This window comes from Salvelinus fontinalis, chromosome 10 (assembly GCF_029448725.1).
Source record: "Salvelinus fontinalis isolate EN_2023a chromosome 10, ASM2944872v1, whole genome shotgun sequence".
NCBI classification, from domain to species: domain Eukaryota; kingdom Metazoa; phylum Chordata; class Actinopteri; order Salmoniformes; family Salmonidae; genus Salvelinus; species Salvelinus fontinalis.
Genome location: NC_074674.1, coordinates 17,939,969 through 17,955,556, shown reverse-complemented (window position 1 = coordinate 17,955,556; position 15,588 = coordinate 17,939,969). Strand labels below are relative to the sequence as shown.

At 42.1% G+C, this 15,588-nt stretch overlaps 1 protein-coding gene, 1 long non-coding RNA gene and 1 other non-coding gene across 29 annotated transcripts in view; 2 read left to right on the top strand and 1 right to left on the bottom strand.

Annotated features, from left to right (window-relative positions):
- The window catches only part of LOC129863727 (formin-binding protein 1-like), a 100,947-nt gene extending 90,251 nt beyond the window's left edge, over positions 1-10,696 (top strand). For 17 of the 27 annotated variants that reach the window (XM_055935927.1, XM_055935926.1, XM_055935931.1 and 14 more), the window contains 5 exons: positions 2,798-2,907; positions 3,277-3,409; positions 3,747-3,877; positions 3,990-4,144; positions 4,371-4,564. In XM_055935927.1, the coding sequence (XP_055791902.1) occupies positions 2,798-2,907; positions 3,277-3,409; positions 3,747-3,877; positions 3,990-4,144; positions 4,371-4,549 (708 nt within the window). In that variant the 3' untranslated portion in view covers positions 4,550-4,564. Of the gene's footprint in view, positions 1-2,797; positions 2,908-3,276; positions 3,410-3,746; positions 3,878-3,989; positions 4,145-4,370; positions 4,565-6,488 lie in introns of those variants that run through there. The other 10 variants (XM_055935925.1, XM_055935941.1, XM_055935937.1 and 7 more) reach the window with 2 other exon arrangements.
- LOC129863728 (uncharacterized) lies at positions 9,916-14,796 on the bottom strand. The gene is made up of 2 exons (XR_008761014.1): positions 11,847-14,796; positions 9,916-11,314 (listed from the first exon to the last, which is right to left on the bottom strand). It is a non-coding gene; the product is annotated as an uncharacterized LOC129863728 (long non-coding RNA).
- A 283-nt stretch (positions 14,797-15,079) lies between these two features.
- LOC129864277 (U6atac minor spliceosomal RNA) lies at positions 15,080-15,207 on the top strand. The gene has a single exon (XR_008761239.1). It is a non-coding gene; the product is annotated as a U6atac minor spliceosomal RNA (small nuclear RNA).
- The last annotated feature ends 381 nt before the right edge of the window (positions 15,208-15,588 follow it).

The window sequence follows — 15,588 nt, the reverse complement described above, 5'->3', positions numbered from 1 at the left end:
AACTCCTTGACCACCATAAGAAGGTTCATGTCCATTCTAATATTCAAATTCCTAATTCTATGTAGAAACTAACCTCTTCCCCAGGCTCAGTTGCTGCAGAGAGAGAGTTGGTGGTGGATGAGATTAGGTAGAAACTTATTTCAAGTTCCATCTATGGCAGTACTCAAGTCCTCTGCATAAGACATTGAGCCCTGCGGGGGAATTTTGATTTGATAAATCATAAACTACACAATCAACTGCCTTGAAATAATTGTTGTAGATCTCCTTAGTCAACCACAATAACATAAGCCACATGACAATCATTAGGTCATAACTTTGTGTGTAGTAATAATTATTGAGTGGTCAACATTGACAAATGCATGTCAAACAAATCCTTCGGCAAGAGATTAGAAATGATCAAGATCAGTTACCAGTGATTAAATGTAATCAAGGAGATATACAAATGTATATCTGAGTGTGAAATGTATGTTGAACAGGTAAGTTACTGGGTAAAGATACACAACATGACCAAAAGTATGTGGACACCTACTTGTCGAACATCTCATTCCAAAGTCAATGGCATTAATATGGAGTTGGTCCCCCCCTTTGCTATAACAGCCTCCACTCTTCTGGGAAGGCTTTCCACTAGATGTTGGAACGTTGCTGCGGGGACTTGCTTCCATTCAGCCACAAGAGCATTAGTGAGGTCGGGCATTGATGTTGGGCGATTAAGCCTGCCTCGCAGTCAGCATTTCAATTCATCCCAAAGGTGTTCGATGGGGTTGAGGTCAAGGCTTTGTGCAGGCAGTCAAGTTCTTCCACACCGATCTTGACAAACCATTTCTGCATGGAACTTGCTTTGTGTACGGGGGCATTCCCCAAACTTTTGCCACAAAGTTGGAAGCACAGAATCATCTAGAATGTCATTGTATGCTGTAGCATTAAGATTTGCCTTCACTGGAACCAAGGGGCCTTGCCCGAACTATGAAAAACAGCCCCAGAGCATTATTCCTCCTCACCAAACTTTGCAGTTGGCACTATGCATTGGGGCAGGTAGCATTCTCCTGGCATCCGCCAAACCCAGATGGTGAAGCGTGATTCATCACTCCAGAGAACGTGTTTCCACTGCTCCAGAGTCCAATGGCGGCTAGCTTTACCACTCCAGCCGACGCTTGGCATTAGGTTTGTGTGCGGCTGCAACAGTTCTTGTGCTGACATTGCCTCCAGAGGCAGTTTGGAACTCAGGAATGAGTGTTGCAACCGAGGACAGACGATTTTACGGGGCTACGCGCTTCAGCACTCGGCGGTCCCGTTCTGTGGGCTTGTGTGGCCTACCACTTCGCAGCTGAGCCGTTGTTGCTCCTTGACGTTTCCACTTCACAATAACAGAACTTACAGACGACTGGGGCAGCTCTAGCAGAGCAGACATTTGACGAACTGACTTGTTGGAAATGGAGATAGCATGGCTGTGTGCTCAATTTTATACACCTGTCAGCAACGGGTGTGGCTGAAATAACCGAATCCACTAATTTGAAGGGGTGTCCACATACTTTTGTATATATTGTGTATCACCTGTATAGCACCTTGTCTCATGAAAGAATTATCACCTGTGTGGAGTATTTTGTTTTTACATCAATCAACAGCAAGCAGGGTGTCCTTTATTCTAGTGATCAACCATTTGTATAAATCATGTAAGTATGAATTTGAGCATGAACCAGACCATGTTGCATGTTATCTGGTTGGTAAGTGTTGCACACAGTGCAGCTAGATGAGGTAAGGAAGGTCATCGCCATGGTAGCCTGGGCTGCTGCTGTGTTTATATTGGCTTTCTCACCAGTAGACCCCAGTGACCTCTGACCCTTGACCCCTGGTGAAGTAGGACATTGACCTTTGTCCCTTTTTATGTTACAAGTATTGTTGTCTGAGCCTTAACATATCCAGTCCAAGCACATGATCAGATAAATACCATGAATACTATGGCTAGTCAAAGAAGCCAATCTGAAAGCAATATATCAAAATGTGAGGAAAGCAACAATGAATCCCATTTTAATTGCTAACAATACAATGACAGTTCATTTATGTATAATTATCCATTGTATTGTATTGCTGTACAGTGATTTGTAACACAATAATTACCTAAGGGTATGTAAGAAATCTAACCAAATAGTACCACCAAGTGGTGTATCTCTGAACTGCAGTACATACAGGACATATACAGGCAGCTTCTTTGGAAAGTGGAGCAGGCCCAATTGAACACAGAAAACAGAGAGAATGACTCACCATCATCAGAGATGATCGATATTTATTCTATCCAGGAAGCTCCTTCATTAGGAAATGCAATCCTGTCTCCCCTTAAATGGCCCCACCGTTTCCATTTCAGAAACACTACCTCCTTTTACACTTCTCTCGAGACAGTTATGGTGACACTGAAATATGAATATGAATGTGATACATCCTAATATATTTTTTAGGCTTGGGACTGAATAGGGGAAAGGTGGTTGAATGGCTCACAAGTACGGTAGAGGCTAGAGCTGCAGTATCTAATTCAGACACACAACCCTCAACGGTGGGAAATTAATTCATCCCAATGGCTTTACTGTAAGGGGGGGGGGGGGGGGGTACTGCACCTGAAGGATTCTGGTATTACATAGAGATACTGAACATCTGAGAGGGGTGTTAGAATACGTTATACTGTATATTCATCCGTTTAGAGACACGATGTAGAATGCTCCTGAAACTCACTTTGTCTACAACTTTTCTTCCTCTCTTCCACTATCTCTCTCTTTTTTTAAATTTTGAATGTATCTCTCTCCATAAGGGCTCTGGACCAGAGGACTTCAGCCACCTGCCCCCAGAGCAGAGGAGAAAGAAGCTTCAGGCCAAGATAGACGACTTAAACAAGGACATCCAGAAAGAGATGGACCAGAAGTAAGTGTGTGTGTGTGTGTGTGTGTGTGTGTGTGTGTGTGTGTGTGTGTGTGTGTGTGTGTGTGTGTGTGTCTGTGTGTCTGTGTGTCTGTGTGTCTGTGTGTCTGTGTGTCTGTGTCTGTATCTGCAACGTAAGCCTCAGCCATATTTGTATGGAAATTATGTCTTAACTCCTCCCTAAAAGCTCCACCAAGTCCTTACTGTCAGCCTTTTTATGGACCAAAATGTGCCTAGTAAAACTTCGGGATAGATACTCGGGTAGATTTAGGGGAAATGTGGGTGGCTTGGTCAGCTTTAGACTGGGCTATCTATTTGTCGGGAGTATGTCTCGAGTATTCATGTGTCACTCTCTCTTCCTCTGGCCGTCAGAGATGCCCTAACTAAGATGAAGGGGGTGTATGAGAAGAACCCTCAGATGGGTGACCCTGCCAGTGTGGACCCCCGCCTAGTAGAGATAGCAATGAACATCGAGAAACTGCAGTACGAGGTGCAGAAATTCGAGGTGAGTCATGAAAAACCCCTCTCGACCTATCCCAGACAGGAATGTACTGTATTTCTAGATGCTGGACGGACTCAGTGTTGTGAGTAGCATAGTTATCTTGTTTGGCTTTGCTAAGACGGTACCTCATTATTAGATCAAACAGTAGAGTGCTCCTGAGTCCTGACTTCTCTTCCTTATTTGGAAATGATGCACTGCCTTGGAGGCCGCTATTTGTTCTGGCTTTGTGTAAGTGAAAGGAGCCTTAGTAACAAGGCTATATCTGACTCTGGACTGCACTACTCTAGCAAATCTCATCTCACAATCCTAACGTATGCGTGTGTGTGCACGCGTGTACCAGGGATGGCTAGCTGAGGTGGAGGGGAGGTTACCATCGAAGAGCGATCCTCCCAGGAGACAGAGTGGTCTGTACGAGACGCAGAACAGCAACAGCAGCACGGTTGCCAACAACTGTGCACAGGACAGAGAGAGGTACAGTAAACACACACACTCACTCCATTACTCAACACTTTGTGGTTTGTTACTGTACTGGTGTGTTGTGAGGTTGCTATAGTTACCGTGTGTGTGTGTGTTGGTCCTTGAGCAGCCCGGATGGCAGTTACACAGAGGAGCAGAGTTCAGAGACTCAGGACAAGGTGGCCATAGCCAACACTCCAGAGTTTGATGATGAGTTTGACGACGGGGATGAGGAGACGCTGCCCACCATCGGCACCTGTAAAGCCATCTACCAATTTGAAGGTAATACACCTTTAACAGGTAATACGCCAATCAGAGACAACAACACGGGTAATGTGGGCTGGAACATCTATTTGACTATTTGAGAGATATGCAACAATAACACTCGTCCACCTTGTTTTGACAATATACTGGCTTTCTTTCTCTCTTCCTTTTCTCTTCCCCCCTCTCCTTCTCACTTTCTCTCTTTCTTATTCCATCTCATTTCCTCCCCCCCCCCATCCACTAGGTCATAATGAGGGGACTATATCAGTGACGGAGGGAGAGCTGTTGTATGTGATAGAGGAGGATAAAGGTGACGGTTGGACGAGGGTCCGCAGGAACGAAGAGGAGGAAGGCTACGTGCCCACATCTTATGTCGAGGTCTCTTTGGAAACAACCGCCAAAGGTGCTATGACATACATTTAACTGAAGGGGTTTTCTTTTGGGGCCGAGGGCATTTTTTTTCATTTCCAGGGGGTGGGGGGGCTCGGGGAGTCGAGTACACTCCTTCCACTCTGAATGATGGACCAACCAGAAGTCTCCATGTGCCTCCTGTCATGATTACCATGTAGCTGAGACCGGCCCCATGCACTGTGGTGTTGTATGTGATGGGTATCTCGATGTATTTGGGAGACAGGATAGTTTTAAAAGAGGTATTGGTTGTTTTTGGTGTAGGGCGACGTTATCCCTAGACACTGATCTTGGGTCGGTTTCACATTTCCCACAATAATGGTTAAGGTCATGATTGGGGGTGGGGAAGCTGATCCTAGATCTGTACCAAGGGGAAACTTGACCCCGGAGCGTTTGGTTTCCCACTGGTTCTGAGAGAATTCTCTCCTCGTTTCCTCTTGTTTGCCAGGAGAACTGTCTGTCGTTACTTCCAGTCAACTCAATGGGAATCAGGGCCGGTTGTTCGGACGATTTCAATGAGTGCTTTTTTTTTCTTGATATGCATGCAGTCATATTTCCCCCATGTTCTTATCACCTGACAAAGGTATATTTTATCAGATAGCAACTGGTCTCAAAGGTAGATCAGGATGAAAACAAAAAGGCAAAATGTAAGTGTGTGTGTATGTTCGACTACATATGTTTATGGTCTTAACCACTGAATCATATTCCCACAGAGGCCAGTATCGAGGTGATATTTGCAGAGAATAAAATAATATAATACACTTTTTTTGGGGTTAAATCACGGGATCGTGTGTGTGGGAGAAAAAAAACTGCTTGCTGTCCCCAGTAGTAAAGCATGCTAGGTTGTACAATGTAGAAAAATGCAAATTATTATTTGATTCTGCTGTTTAAAAAAACAACAAAAAAACATATGCAATCATATTTTTGTTGTTGTACTGTGACAAATGAATGTACCCAATCACAACGCCTTCACCCCTATACATAGGACTGCATTCTGTAACGAGGCTATTAGCGCTCAGTGAATATCAACTCCTCTATCCTGGATTGTCTCACTCCTCTACTGTTAAGATGCACCAATGGCACAGACTAAAAGGTCCAAGGAAGGGGCTATTTCTTTTTCTGGGCCTTTATTTTCCAGAACGGTTGTAGAGGAATTCAGGATTGAGAATGAGCTGTATGTACCATTATTAACGTTAACGTTGTGAGAATTAACGTTGTGAGAAGGGAATTTTTGTCGTGTGGCTGATTGTAACATTGGTGCTTGTTTGCCAGATCAAGCATGGGTTTTAATTAGCACCTCGGTGCAGATGAGTCCATTTGAGAAGCATGGTCTGTGCTACAGTATGGTGTTGAAACTGTTTTATGCCTCTAAAATATCCAGCCATTTCTCTTTTGAAGATTACTGAATTGTGCAAACATAGGCCCAAAAGGCATCTCGGAAGAGACTCCAACTTTGTTGTCAAATCTCAAAAAGCTCAACAAATACGCTTCCACAACTCTTTCTCCTATAGCGGTGAAAGTAATCCCGTCTCTGACAGTGCTATTAACACAACCATTTCACCCCCCTGCTAAACGGGGGTCCAAATGAAATGTGAGGCATGTTATGTTGGTAGTCATTTTCTCTCTTATTTTATTATTATTATTTTTACATAACATGTTTTGGTGCATGTTTGACATTGTTACCAGCTTAAGTGTCTCTTTTCGTTTTTGGAAATGATAGATTCACACACCAGGCTAACATTTAGAAACGGTATCATAAAAAATATGACTTTTAAGGTACAGCAACTGATATTAACGCCAGAGAGCAATATTATTTCCTTTCAAAGGCAATTGCAAAGAATAGTTCTTCTTCCACCTCATTTAGTATGTGAACTACATTTTATTTCCCTGAGATCTCACTCTAACGTGTTCTTTTTTCATTTTTTTGTTTGTTTTTTTTTCTTTCAAATTGCAGATTCCTAAAAGTGTGAGAGGCTGGCTCAGAAATGGCAGGGCAAGCAGCCTCGGAGACAGAGCAACCACATTCACGTTCCTTTTATTGTCATAGAGTCAGAAAGAGAGAGAGACATGACCGAGACAAAAACGGGAGACCGATTAGGATGTATCTCAATTTCCAACCCGATACATACATAGAGTTCTCTTCTTTTGCAACAGTTTCTGACCAGAAGCAACAATAATAAGCATCCCAATTTTGCACCCGTAAATCTTTTAATAGTCCATTACACATTTATAATTTTGCTTCCGTTGTCCCTGCAAAGCTTTGCTTCACGATGTACTAACTCAGCTTCCGCTACGCGGCGTTATCATGGCGGCTGTTAGCTCTCTCGCCTCAAATCCCAACCCGCTACCATGCCGCCCCTCCCCAACCCCCTTCCTAAAGCATGGCAGGGTGTGGTCAGAGACAAGACCAGCTCCCCCTCATGGAAGGGGGGAAGAAGCAACACAATCTCCCCCCACGCCCACACCCCACCCATACCATCTCACCTGACCAGACCATCAGACAGGAAGGCTGGACAGGAAGCCAAACCGTGTCCCTCCAGTCCACCCTAGCATCCAAACCAATCAGGTGGATACAGTTGCAGTATCTCTCTCTCTCTCACTCACTCATTGACTCAGAGCCATCATCACAGAAGGAACCGTCCAGATTCAGCATCACTTGGAGTGCCGTGGAGTTCCCATGGAAACAACGCAGTCATTCCACTCTCAGACCGCAGCTCCATATTTTGCAGGTTTCAAATGGACTAAAACATGGACCGATTGGTCATCTTACTGTATGTGTGTATGAAAAAGCTTCGTTTATAGTGTGTGTCTTCTGTGGTGTCTGTCAGTATCATGTACATCCTCCATACGTGACTGGGGAGTGGACAGGACTAGGAGCTCCAGGACCGAGAGGGGTTGGGGTGGGAAAGGGGACAGGTTCACTTTACTTCATTACTTCACCTCACCTGCACTCTCTCCCTACCATACCATCATGTGTTGTTACTGGCATCCCATCCAGTGGTGGAAAAAGTATCCAATTGTCATACTTGAGTAAAAGTAAAGATACCTTAATAGAAAATTACTAAATTCAAAGTTAAAGTCACCCAGTAAAATACTACTTGAGTAAAAGTATAAAAGTATTTGGTTTTAAATATACTTAAGTATCAAAAGTAAATGTCATTGCTAAAATATACTTAAGTATCAAAGGTAAAAGTACAAATTATTTCACATTCCTTATATTGAGCAAACTAGGAGGCACTATTTTCTTGTTTTTGTAATTAACAGATAGCCAGGGGCACACTCCAACACTCCAACAAATATCAAACGAAGCATTCGTGTTTAATGAGTCCGCCAGATCAGAGGGAGTAGGGATGACCAGGGACGGTCTCTTGATAAGTGAGTGAATTGCAACATTTTCCTGTCCTGCTAAATATTCAAAATGTAAAGAGTACTTTTGGGTGTCAGGAAAAATGTATGGAGTGAAAAGTACATTCTTTTCTTCAGGAATGTAGTGAAGTCAAAGTAAAAGTTGCCCAAAATATGAATAGTAAAGTAAAATACAGATACCCCCAAAAATGACTTAAGTAGTACTTCAAAATATTTTTACTTAAGTGCTTTACACCACTGATCCCGTCTGCTCCTCTCTCTGGCCACACCCCTCCCCTTCTCAAACCCCTTCACCACAGGGGGCAGACGCTGGTCATTGGCTGCGTTGATGGCCATGTCACAGCTTAGGATGGGGCTTCTCTCGGACAGTGCGTGCAGTATGCATGCATGCCCTGTCTCCGCTGTGACTCGCCACCCATGCCCTGTCTCCGCTTTGACTCGCCACCCTACCGCTCGCCTCCGGGGGGGGGGGGGGTTGCCCATGTCGCTTTTTATTTCAGTTAACTCACATTGCCTGTTACACTTCTTAACCTGTTTGTCACCTTTTGGGTTCTGTGCCTGGGGATCCTCTACTAGCGCTTCCTTATTTTGTTTTGTTGCTGTTTGACTGTTCGTCGTCTCTGAAAGCACGCTCACCTACCGGTGTTTTTTTAACAGTGAGTGTGTGCTCTCCCTCACAGTAACTCCTCTTGCTCAAAATCTCAGCTAAGAAAGTTTTGGATTCCGAAACTTCTGTTTCTGAATGATTTTATGCATACAGTACATGGTTATAAAATGTAATTTGTCAATTTGTTATACTGTATGTAATGTTGTTGGCTGACATTGTACTTGTTTGAGAAGTTTGTCGAAGGCAAGTGGTCGTTAGCTTCCACTAGCCTCATCCTGTGGATACATACCGTGCTGTTTAACGTCTCCACTGTATATCCTACCCAACAGACAGAATGACCCCGGAAGAGAACTTGAGGAATAGTTACATTTCTCATGTAATTTGCATGGTCCACTTACTACTGTATATGGAAGTATTGTAATACTGTGATCCACACACACACTTTCTTTCCCACAAGGTTGTGTGTGACAGAATATGAGACGAGACAGACTTCATTTTGGGCCTTAACTAGTTTAATCCATAGACTTAGTTAGACATCGCATCATTGTATCTGTCCCATTATGGCGTCTGTGAGGGCATGGGCAGCCCATTGAGGCCATCTCCATTTTGAAGTAGTCAATTTTCTTCTACTACGAGTTGGCAAACAAACTGAAAGGGTGCATATTGCCAGCTGGAGTGTGTATGTACAGGTTTAAAGCCAAGGTTGGCGATTTACTGCCACCTGCAGTTATGGAATGTTTGCTCCTGAGTATACTTCATTGGCTGATCCCTCCTGGTGACCTGGATGGAATTATGTGATCCTTCCTTAACCCATAGGAAGTCCCACCCAGTTGACTACTTCAAAATGGTGAAAGTCCTCAATGGCACTGCCCATGATAAAATGGACTTTAAGGCACTAAAGTCCTCTATCTCTCTCTATGGATTTGTCCTACCACTTAGTGTAAAGACAGATGTCATTCTATTATCTGTGGTATGTTGAATAGGTCAAGACATCTCTTGTTTTTTTTAATAAAGGTTTGGGGGGGGGGGGGGGTTATTATTTTGTATGTGGTGGTCGAGGTAGATTACCCATAACATCTACAGAGATGATGATGTCCACTGTTTCCCCCTCTCAAAGGCACATACATTTTACTTTTTTTATTTTGTTCATTTTATTTGTCATTATTTTTTTAACCAATTTTGGGTCGAAGAGATTTTAGCTTTTTATTTTGTAGCTAGTTGTTTCTTTAGCTGGAAAACTGTTGCACCTGAATTACAAACCACCTATAATGATGAAACCAGTTGTTTGATCTGCCTGAAGTCACTGCAGATGAAGTAATGAATAACAAATATTTGTTTTGTCTAATGAAACAGTTAGTGATGGCACCCTATTCCCTATTTAGTGCACTACTTTGACCAGGCTCAAGAGTGTCTTGAAACTTTTTTTTTATTACAATATTACTACTCAAGCAACATTTCAAAGAGCAGCAACTGAAATTGTATCAATGCAAACCATGTATATTATCAGTAGAACAACACACGAACAGTGATCCAATCATCATTTGGAGTCCCAGTTACTTGTCATAATATAAAAGCGGCGCAAATCTAGAAGTTCTTTGGCCCGAGACTCAGGTCAGGTCAAAGTCTCCTTTTGCTATTCCCATCCGTCCATCTCTTATTTTGATTATTGTAGATATTGATTTGGCAGTTGTTTTGTTTGTGAGAAGTGAAAAGACAAAACTGGTTTCCCATGCAGACCATCAGAAGGTGCATATCTGTAGTGCGCTGACCCACTCAGAAGCGAGCCAGTATAGAGGGGAATCTGCTTATCTCCTCTCCTGCTAATGCTGGATTCAGATCATCCTAGTCCTTCAGCCTGGCCCCAGCGCACCTGTACAGAAGAAATGGCTTGTTGGAATTTAGAGAGAATATATATATAAATATATAAATAAATATTGATTCAACTAAGACAAAAAAAGGAAATAAACAGTCTATTTTTAAGGTTTTAACGATTAAAAGGACCTACCGTTACTTCTTCTCTCTCGCTTTGCTAAGACTTTGTTTTATTGTTTTTGTTTTGTAAAGTCTGCCAAATGGTGTGTTTCGCACTTTTTTTCTGTTTGTGTTCCATTTGGTATATGCTTGCGTTTCGGAGCACTGAATTATTTGTATTGTGTAAACTGTGCCAATTAAATACATGTTGAAAATAACTAGTCTTCGCTGTGGTCCGGAGAACAACACTGCCACATTGTGCAAGGACAATTTGAAGGGGGAAATTCCATTATCCATCATTTTTGGAACTTCTGATGCTCTCCAAGTCTAAGATTGGCATTCATTCTGCTGTCAAATAGCCCCACAAATACTCCTCTTTCCATCATGTTTGGAAATGCTGATGGTCCCTGACTGTCTACTTTTTGTTTCAGTGATTATTAGCAGGCTAATGTTGACACCTTTTGTCATTTCTGCCCAGTTTAGTCATTCAAGTAGGTTTTTCCCAAGAACAAACAACCTGGGTAATAGGTTAAAATGGAATAAACTTGACTAGAACTGAATACAATTGTGACAATACCAGGTGAATCACCAGAGAATGGGGAGGGTGTTAGCATACCTGAGCGAGGTCCAGTATAACCACAGGTTGCACAAGTCCACGATCCACTACAGACGACTGAATAAACTCAAGTCACACACTGTCCACTGGGGGAGAACGGGGAAGGTGGGAAAGGCAAGGAATGTGTTGGTCAGAAGAAAAGTGAAACTATTGACAGTGAAATCGTCAGATGACTGGCGTATTACTTGCCTGGTATCATCACCTGTTGTAGTGAAACCATCTGAAAAAACAGAACCCTACCAGTGAGAAAGATTAGAGAACCAAAACATGCAGTATAAAGACTTGCGTACAATCAAATGTATTTATAAAGCCCTTTTACATCAGTTGTCGGGCACACTTTCAAATACTTGCGTATCAGTGAAGATCAACATGAGAGAAAGATGAGATGACAACAATGCCGTTACACAAACAGAGCATCCATACCACCTACTACATGAAGTAGCAGCTGTTCAGAGCGAGAATAAAACAAGACTACAAGCAAGAAACAGAGACAGGGAGAGAGTTGAAGGAGTCGCTGTTCAGGCCTCTGACTGTACCTCCACCTGCCAGCGGTCTAAGCACAGGCCCCAGCCTCTCCAGGGTGAAGTAGGGATGGTTGGACAACTTAGGGTTGGAGAGGCTCTGTCTTGGGGCTTGTCTAAACATCAGACTGTTATCATGGTTACTCCATGGATTTTCTGTCTGACCGAAGTCGCACCTAGAAAAGAGTCTCTACAAGCCAGAATGTTGAATAAAATGATATTTACACTTACTTTACCAGTTCTACATGCTGCTGGTCCTTTTTGGCGGTAAGAGTTGGAGATATCCACAGGAAAGTGTTGCTAGGTTCTGTCGCTTGGATTTTCATTCTCTTGGCCCATTGAACACAATATGTAAACAATAGTAGAATGTAACCGAATGTAGTATGAGGCGTTATATTTGAGGTGTTACACATGTCTGTTATGAGGAGTTGTAGTGTCTTCCAATAATTACTCTATTACGACATTCTAGACCTCTGCTGAATCTGGTAATGACTGGGGTGGCTGTTGAACAAGTTGAGGCAACTAAATTACTTGGTGTTACCTTAGATTGTAAACTGTCATGGTCAAAACATATAGGTTCAATGGTTGTAAAGATTTGGGAGAGGTCTGCTTTTTTGACACCACACTATTCTTGTCTTATCTTGATTATTGTCCAGCCGTGTGGTTGAGAGCTGCAAGGAAAGACCTAGTTAAGCTGCAGCTGGCACAGAACAGAGCGACACGTCTTGCTCTTCATTGTAGTCAGAGGGCGGAAGTTTACATACACCTTAGCCAAATACATTTAAACTCAGTTTTTCACAATTCCTGACATTTATTCTGAGTAAAAAGTCCCTGTCTTAGGTCAGTTAGGATCACCACTTTATTTTAAGAATGTGAAATGTCAGAATAATAGTAGAGAGAACGATTTATTTCAGCTTTTATTTCTTTCATCACGTTCCCAGTGGGTCCGAAGTTTACATACACTCAATTATTATTTGGTAGCATTGCCTTTAAGTTGTTTAACTTGGGTCAAACGTTTTGGGTAGCCTTCCACAAGCTTCCCACAATAAGTTGGGTGAATTTTGGCCCATTCCTCCTGACAGAGCTGGTGTAACTAAGTCAGGTTTGTAGGCCTCTTTGCTCACACACACGCTTTTTCAGTTCTGCCCACAAATTTCTATAGGTTTGAGGTCAGGGCTTTGTGATGGCCACTCCAATACCTTGACTGTGTTGTCCTTATTAAGCCATTTTGCTACAACTTTGCAACAACTTTGCTATGCTTGGTGTCATTGTCCATTTGGAAGACCCATTTGCGACCAAGCTTTAACTTCCTGACTGATGTCTTGAGATTTTGCTTCAATACATCCACATAATTTTCCTCCCTCATGATGCCATCTATTTTGTGATGTACACCAGTCCCTCCTGCAGCAAAGCACCCCCACAACATGATGCTGCCACCCCCGTGCTTCACGGTTGGGATGGTGTTATTCGGCTTGCAAGCGACTCTCTTTTTCCTCCAAACATAACGTTGGTCATTATGGCCAAACAGTTCTATTTTTGTTTCATCAGACCAGAGGACACTTCTCCAAAAAGTACAAACTTTGTCCGCATGTGGAGTTGAAAACCGTAGTCTGGCTTTTTTATGGCGGTTTTGGAGCAGCGGCTTCTTCCTTGCTGAGCGGCCTTTCAGGTTATGTCGATATATGACTCATTTTACTGTGGATATAGATATTTTTGTACCAGTTTTCTCCAGCATATTCACACGGTCCTTTGCTCTTGTTCTGGGATTGATTTGCACTTTTCACACCAAAGTACGTTCATCTCTAGGAGACTAAGCGCGTCTCCTTCCTGAGCGGTATGACGGCTGCGTGGTCCCATGGTGTTTATACTTACTATTGTTTGTACAGATGAACGTGGTACCATCAGGCGTTTGGAAATTGCTCCCAAGGATGAACCAGACTTGTGGATGTCTACAATTTTTGTATGACGTCTTGGCTGATTTCTTTTGATTTTCCCATGATGTCAAGCAAAGAGGCACTGAGATTGAAGGTAGGCCTTGAAATACATCCACAAGGACACCTCCAATTGACTCAAATGATGTCAAATAGCCTATCAGAAGCTTCTAAAGCCATGACATCATTTTCTGGAATTTTCCGAGCTGTTTAAAGGCACAGTCAACTTCTGACCCACTGGAATTGTGATACAGTGAATTATAAGTGAAATAATCTGTCTGTAAACAATTGTTGGAAAAATGACTTGTGTCATGCACAAAGTTAGACGTCCTAACCGCCAAAACTATGGTTTGTTAACAAGAAATTGTGGAGTGGTTGAAAAATGAGTTTTAATGACTCCAACCTAAGTGTATGTAAACTTCCGACTTCAACTGTAAATACTATGCATGCCAGTCTCTCTTGGCTAAGAGTTGAGGAGAGACTGACTGCATCACTTCTTATTTTTTATAAGAAACAATGTGTTGAAAATCTCAAATTGTTTGCATAGTCAACTTACACACAGGTCTGACACACACACTTACCCCACCAGTCATGCTACCAGGGGTCTTTTCACAGTCCCCAAATCCAGAATAATTGCAAGAAAGCGTACAGTATTATATAGAGCCATTATTGCATGGAACTCCATTCCATCTCATATTGCTCAAATAAACAGCAAACCTGGTTTAAACAACAGATAAAGCAACACCTCTCGGCACAACGCCTCTCTCCTATTTGACCTAGATAGTTTCTGTATGTATTGATATGTAGGCTACGTGTGCCTTTATAAAATATGTATGCAGTTCTGTCCTTGTCTATTAATGTTCTGTATTATGTAATGTTTCATGTTTTGTGTGGACCACAGGAAGAGTAGCTGATGCTTTTGCTACAGCTAATGGGGATCCTAATAAAATACAAAAAAATACCAGTTATTAGTTGAATATTACATTTTACAATCGAGGTATAGACACGTATAACGCCTCATATACCAACGTCTCATATGTAACGCTTCATACTGTACACATCATTGGCATCAGCTGATAGAGGCTGGAGGGGAGAAAACCGCAGCGAACTACTACCAAACAACATTGTTAGTCTTCGAGACAAGGACGAAAGTAGGTAGACAACTAACGAAAAGCAGACACCTAGTTCTTTCTTAGCGTATCGTTTTGATTTCAAACGAGTTGGTTCCATTTCGAAAATATTTTGTTGACTTCCTGGATTGAAAAACGTCATATCGAAACTCAATGTCATTGGCCCACACTAATAATATGTAAATAAAATACAATTGCATTCTGGGAATATATATTAATACAAAGAATAAAACGTTTATAACCATTGATTAGGATGTTAGAAAATATTGCACGTATGGGGAAGTAGTATGTTTTACTGTCATTGTATATTTGCTCAAGAGGGTAGATAAAATTTTACCAACCGCGGTCGAGAAGTTTATATGCTAGCAGTGGTTTATATAGCGATAATTTGCCCTATGATGTCGTGTTGTATGAAAGGAGAGAAGGTTAGCACTCCCCTTGACAAGGATGGAAGAGGCCCTAGTGGCCTTCAACACATATATGGTTAAGGCATTGCCACTTACTTCGTGGCATCTTCAACCAAGTTTTTAATTGATACAATTCCTTGAAATTAATTTAATACTGACAGTATTATGTACATCACACACACAAAAAAGCAAGATAACAATTATGAACCATTATCCTCACTAGGACACTTATTTCATTGGCTGCTTTAGGTTTGAAGAATGATCAATTTGCATTAATATTCACAAGATTAAGTTGCTACTCATGCCCCAAAACACAACAAAACAGATAACAGCATGTAACACTGTAATGCGGATGAGAATGCTTCTTAATTACATACTGAAATCTTTGTGTATGTTTTTTCAATGACCAAAAGAGTGCAGTCATGTTCTACCAAAGACAGAACAAGATCAATTCCTTCCTCAATCCATATCCCTCAAAAAGGTATGCCTGGCCTGCGGGTGAAGT